The 6,465-nt window shown below is 67.7% G+C and overlaps 1 protein-coding gene across 1 annotated transcript; it reads left to right on the forward strand.

Annotated features, from left to right (window-relative positions):
• On the forward strand, positions 222–3,442 carry B4GALNT4 (beta-1,4-N-acetyl-galactosaminyltransferase 4; the record flags this gene model as incomplete). The annotated part of the gene is given in 2 exon segments (XM_018042765.1): positions 222–636; positions 3,339–3,442. Coding segments are annotated over 2 exon segments (519 nt in total), but the record flags the coding sequence as incomplete, so codon positions are not given.

A 6,465-nucleotide genomic window follows, 5' to 3' on the forward strand; every position in this document is an offset into this window, starting at 1 on the left:
CCGGGTCCTCCGTATTCCCGGGACCCCGCGTTCCCGCGCTGCGTGGGCCGTCTTGTCCAGGTGGATGCGCGCGTTGCGTGGAGACAAGCGGAGGGCACACCCTAACATTTGGCCCCGCCTCCCGCGCCGCGGATTGGCTCCCCGCAGGCCGGCCGGGCCGGGATTGGCTCGTGCGGCGCGGCGGCCGGGCCCGTTTCACGGTGGGTAGCACCGCAGCGTGGATGCTGCTGCGTCCCGCCGCGGCCCCCGGGAGCTTGCAGCCCGAGCGGCCGGGCGGGGCCGGGCGGGGGGACCGCCGGCAGCCGCTCCGCCGCCCACCCCGGGCCCTCGGCCAAGGGCAGCCCGGGGTCGCGGCCGCAGCCCGGGGCCGCGGGCGGCGGACAAAGGGCCATGCGGGGTCGGGGGACGCGGCGCGGAGCGCGCAGGAGTGGGGGGCCGCAGCGACGCCGCTGAGCGCGGCCCCGGGCGGGGCGGGGTCGGCCGCGATGCCGTGGTTCCCGGTGAAGAAGATCCGCAAGCAGATCAAGCTGCTGCTCCTGCTGGTGCTGCTTACCTGCGCCGCGTGGCTCACGTACGTGCACCTGGGCCTGGTGCGCCAGGGCCGCGCGCTGCGCCAGCGGCTGGGCTCCGGGCGAGGTACGGGAGGGGGCGCGCGCCCGGGGCGGGGGGCGGTGAGGGTCCCAAGCGGCCCCGGGCCCGGGCCCTCCCCTTGCGCTCAGGTCTCGGCCCGGCCCAGAGCTGTCTGGAGATCCGGGCCGCCCTTCCCAGCTCGGCAGTACCGGGGCAGGGGGCTCGGTTCCGCTCGACCCGGCCGGAACGCCGGATGACGTCAACCGTGACGTGCGCGACCCTCTTGAGCGTCCCCAAACCCGGGCTGACTCGGGGGTCTGGCCCGGGGCGGATAGCGCCGGGGTAACAGTGGTCTTGGAGAGCCCTCCGCTACCAGGCCCTGCCAGCTAGGATTTCGCGGGGCCAAGTCCGGCTGCGCCTCCGGCTCTTCTTGCTCAGCAAGAGCCTCCGTTTCCCCGTCTGCTGGGGAAGAGGCTGGCGGGGATAGCTGACCCTCGCAATCGGAAAGCTTCCTGGAGGAGGCGCCCTAGGTAAACCTGTGATCAGGGACTGAGACGCTTGTGTGTTGCGAGTGAGTCATGGGGATAGGGGTGCAGCCTGGGGAGACCCGAACTGCCTGGAGCGGACGCTCCCAGACTCAAGCTCACGCTCCAGTGGGAACAGACAATGAACCCACAGGTCAGGTGCTGGTGAGTGATGTGGGGGAGAGTCAGGGGAGGAGCCCTGCCTCTTTAGCTAGGGGATCTTGGAAGTGGTGACCGTTGACACATATTTTGGGGAGGAGGAGCAGAGTGCCTAGAACAGGGCTGGGGACGGGGAGGTTGGTGATGAGAGAGAAGGAAGCACTTCGGGGCAGGGAAGATCCCAGCCAAGCTGTCCCTGACTCTTCTTAAGAAAGTGGGGTGTCTTAAGGGTGGGTGATGAAAATCTTGCTTCCTGAGGACTCAGAACGATGATTTTGATCCATAAAGTCCTGGCCACTCCCACCAAAGGGTCCAGAGCTCCCTGTTCGGTCCCACACGCAGGCCAGGGGTCAGAGGCTGGTCCCAACCTACCCCTCCCCAGAGTGCACGCATCTTGCAGCTACCACATCCTCTAGGGGCCTCCAGTTACCATCACATAAGGCAGGACCCCACAGTGTGACCCAGTGACACAAAACATGGCCAGCCTCCTACCTAGCTGCCTTGTGTTTCTCTGAGCAACCACGTCCTCCCCAGCCTGACTTCCCGAGCAGCCAGGGAGCCTAACTCAGCAGCTAGGAGGGGGGGGGAGGTGTGGGAACCCCATTTCTGAGGCCTCCTCTTCTCTCAGCTGGACGAGCGGGGAAGCCGTCCTGCTGTTCCTGAGTGGGCAGGAGCTGTTCGAGGTTACAGACCATCAAACTCTCGTGCAGCTCCAGCCAGGAGCAGCCCGGGCCGGCGGGTCTCACCTCCTGCCTGGCGGGACCTGGCTTCACCGGGGCAGGGCTCGTGGAAGCTAAGCAGCTGGGCGTGTCTGACGGCTCCCTGCCTGCCCTGTCACTGCCGTCTCCACTCCCACATGTCCAGCAGGCTGTGCAGGCAGAGGTCCTAGGCGGAGGGGCCGGCAGGAGGCCATCTGGATCCCACTGCACTTGGGCTTGGCCCTGTAGGACCATGGTGGCAGCCTGGGTGTGGCTCCCCCGCCGGAGGTTTCCGGCAGTCACAGAGTTCCCTTGGCAGGCGGGGAGCGTCGGGGCCAGGCTGTGGGGGGTTTGCCAGAAGCCTCTTGAGGGCTCAGCTCCCAGCCGGACAAAGGACAGTGACTAGAGAGAACCAGGCAGACAGGCGCCACTGGGGTCTCACAGGCAGAAGACCACGGGCAGCCCCTCTGCCCCCGAGAAGGGGCCCAGGCCAGCTGTGTCCGTATGGGACTCTCACTCCCGGGGTCTGGATCGAAGAGCAGGCATAGATCTTGAAGCCAGACTTGGCCCTGGAGCAGAGGGGTTCCTGGACTGGGCCCCTGGCTGGGACAGTGAAGCCTCATCTTCAGTGGCTAAGGCCCCAGGGTATGGGACCCCCGGGCCCACAGCTTGAGGGGGAGGTTTGGGACACTGAGGGCACTGAGGTGTGCCAGTGGCCTGCCTAGGCTTGGGGGGTTGGGGTGCGCCATGTTCTAGAGAAGTCCACAGAAGGGGTCCCGGGGACACTCCCCGCAGGGCCACCTTGGCCCCGGGGCCTCTGACAGCCAGACCAGCAGGCCAGGGCTCCTTTGGTCCGTGACCGTGGCCGCGAGGGCAGCCGGCCGTGGGCCGGGGCTGGTGTAGCCTCAGGACCACAGCGCTGGCTTGCCTGACGACAAGCTCCAGCAGTAACACTTGGCTCTCAGTTCTGGCAAGGGGGGCAGACACAGAACACTCCAGCACATGGGAAATATGCTGAGCGCCAGAGCCGCCCTGGGGCCCTTCTGGAGGCAGAGTCGCGGATGAGGACACCCAGTGTGTGCACGCGCAAGCATGTGTGCTAGGGCACACACACATGCCCGCTGCCTCACACCAGTGGGGCTGGGAGAGTCGGGTGAGGGACTCGGGCAGGGCCATCCCCACAGAGGCGGGAGGTGGCAGAACAGCCTGATAGAAGGCACTTTGCTGGGGGCAGGAGGGGCTATCGGGCAATATGAAGGAGCAGATATGGGGAGGGGAGGCTTCGAAGGGGACACCACTGGCCATCCTGCCCTCAACTGACCCTGGCGGCAGGGGCTGTGGCCTTGAAGAGCCTGGGTCCCACCCACAGCTGCTCTGCCACCCATAGACGGTGAGAAGCTGAGCGGTGTGACCGACGGCCGGGGCGTCCACACTGCGCTGGCCACGCAGAGGGCAGAGGACTCCAGCGAGAGCCACGAGGAGGAGCCGGTGGTGAGCAGGGCCGTGGGGAACAACACAGCCGCGTGTACGAGATCCGAGGCCACCGTGTGCCACAGGCCGTGGGCAGGCAGTGCGGCTGCTCACATGCCCAGGCCTGGGGGGGGGTGCAGGTGCTGCACACGGGGTGACCGGGGGCCTTCCGGGTGTGCGTGTGGCTGGGGTGGGATGGGATCTGGGTCAGGCCTCCAGGTCTCCTCCCTCCAAAGGCAGAGGCTGGGGTGGGTGGCCTTTGCTCAGTGGCCTTGGGGCAGCCTGGTGATGGGGTGTCTTAGGGTTGCCTGGACCCCGTGGAACTAGTGACTGAGGCTGAGGTCCAATGGTGGGCTGCCCCTGCCAGGGACTGGAGGTGCTGGCCGAGAGGAGGGATTGTTTTCTCTGCTCACACTGTTGGGGGGGGTGGACGCAGAGCCCACTGCACCCCACCCAGGGACAAAGCAGGGTCGTAGGGGCTGCTGCCACGAAGCAGGCGGCTGGCAGTCAGCTATGTCCTGCAGACGGCCCCCAGGGCCCCCACCTGCCCAGGCCTGAGGCCTCCGAGGGAGGGCGCCAGGCCTGAGGCGGAGTGGAAGTGGGCAGGCCTGGGCTGCCCATCCCCAGGTGAGAGAGGCCTCTGGGGCCTGGGGGGGGGGCGGGGGGCGTCTCTGCGGAGCCCTGACCCAGCTGTGGGCCATCCTGTACACCTGAGCGCTGCCCCCCTCCAGGGAAAGGGACCGAGGTGTCTTCCTGGAGCAGGCGCGGAAGGGGCCTGAGCTGGGAGCCCCCGGCCGGCCTGCCCTGTCCTCCGCTGAGCCCAGGTCAGCTGGGGAGAGGCCATGACCACGAGGTGGGCACGGAAACCATGCCGTCTCTTTGCAGGACCAACAAGCTGGGCATGTTCGCGAGCGCGGAGTTTGAGCAGCTGGCGCCCGTGCTGGACGGCTTCAGCCTCATGACCTACGACTACTCCACGGCACAGCCGTGAGTGGGGCTCTGGGCCCACGCGCGCTCGCTCCGCGCACGGGGGCGCAGCCCCTGGTGGCCTGCACACTGGAGGCCCGGGCGTGGTCCCGCCTCCCGCCAGCTTCCTTAGGCTGTGACCCGCGGTCAGCTCTCAGCTCCAGAATCATGAAGGGCCTAGTCTCTTCTCCCAGAGCCCACAGTCAGCCTTGCGTTGGGCGACCTTGTTTGGGGGTGACTTAGGGCACCTGGCCACCCCATGGGAATGCTGTCCCGGGGTGTCCATCCACATCTCCCAGCCCTGGCTGCCCCATGCCAGGTGCTGGGCCCACCTCCACGCCCAGGAGAAGGTGCTCCTGTGTCGGGGGTCACACTGCTGCCCCGGCCCTCCTGGGCCTCCCCTGAGCGCTCTGCCGCCTGAGGGTCCCAGGCGAAGCAGACACCCCGCACAGGTGCAGTGGGGCCGTCTGCTGCCATCCTTGCCATGGTGTGCGCGGACTCCTGCCCCGACCCAGGTGCCCGGGGCCTCAGCCTAGTGCTGAAGCCCACTCCTGCCCAACCCTGCAGGGCTGGCCCCAACGCGCCGCTGCCCTGGGTGCGAGCCTGCGTCCAGGTCCTGGACCCCAAATCCAAGTGGCGGAGCAAGATCCTGCTGGGGCTCAACTTCTACGGCATGGACTACTCGGCCTCCAAGGACGCCCGTGAGCCCATCGTCGGGGCCAGGTGAGCCGGCGGCCCCGTCTCCCGCAGCACCCTCGTTGCAGGGGGTGAGGGGCTGCGGTGGGGAGGAGGCCGGGCAGGGTCTGATCTCAGGCTGGCTGTCCGCGGGGCGCCATCCCGGCACCCCCTCTTGCCGTGTCAGTGGGAGTGTCCTCGACGCAGCGCAGGTGGCCAGCCACCCCGATGTTCTCTGCTGTGGCCCGGAGGAGCCCTTCCTGCGTGTTCGCGGCCGCGTGCTTGTGCTCTCGCTCAGTTTGGGCTGTGTGTGCTGGGCTCTGACGCCATTGCCACGCCGTCCGCCCAGGCGCGCGTCCCATGAGCTGCTCAGCCCATGTGGCTGCCCCACACTCGTCCCACCCGCCGCCCGCCACACCAAAATAATCGCGCGCCTTCACGGAGACTCATTTATGCTCTTTGCACCTGGTTTTTGTTGACCTTTTTAAGCCTTGGGCTTATTCTCTCTGTCGTGTTTGGGAAGGATGTAGCCGGTTCCACGTCGCCCTCTCTCCTTTTCCAGGCCCGCGAGCACGCGTGTTGGCCGTCTGTCTCTCCCGCTCCCGGGGCCTCGCGCTGTCCTGGGGGCTCTTGCTCAGTTTTCCTTGCTCTCCGAGCCGGCAGCCCGTTTCCCGGTTGTGTCTCGCTCAGGGCCTCTCCCTCCCGCGTGTCCCGGTAGCTCTCGTCTGGGGGTTTGTCTGGAGCACCGAGTACGTGTGTGGCGGCTGCCAGGCGGGCCAGCCCTGTCCCCTGCGTGTCGCTGAGCACCTCTCCGGGGCCTCTGCTCGGGCCACACGCACGTCTCTCCCGGCCACGCGCGCTCAGCCACTGCCCTTGTGCTGTGAGCTGTCCCGTGACAGGGACTATCCTGAGGCCAGTGATCCGAGTGTGTGAGCCCGCTGCTGCACCCCATGGGCAGGGTCGCCCACAGGCCCGCTGGCCCTGGGGACACAGCAGGCGGCCCAACACCTGCGCGCCAGACGCCTGCCAGCTGGCCTAGCCCCGACCCGCTCTGCTCCCTCAGGGCCGCCCTGCGGAGGGACACGGCTGGGTTGGCCTTGGCTGGTCTTGGAGTCCTGGCAGGTGGGGCACCCATTTCCTGGCCGCCCCCAGGCGAGTCCCAGGGGTCCACTGTGCTGAGACCTGGGACGGCCTCCCGCTGCTGGCGGAGCACCATGGCAGGGAAGCTGGACAGGACCGCTCTGCCCGGGGCTTGCTGAGGTCACCCAGCAGAGGGGTACCGCCTGGCCAAAGGCGGAACAGGGAGGGAGGCCCTTGGGTTGGGGGCAGAGGATTCCCAGGCCCAGGACGTGTCAGGGACCCAACCCGGCACAGAACAGCCCAGAGGATAGACCAGAAGGACA

This window comes from Capra hircus, chromosome 29 (assembly GCF_001704415.2).
Source record: "Capra hircus breed San Clemente chromosome 29, ASM170441v1, whole genome shotgun sequence".
In the NCBI taxonomy this organism is placed as follows: domain Eukaryota; kingdom Metazoa; phylum Chordata; class Mammalia; order Artiodactyla; family Bovidae; genus Capra; species Capra hircus.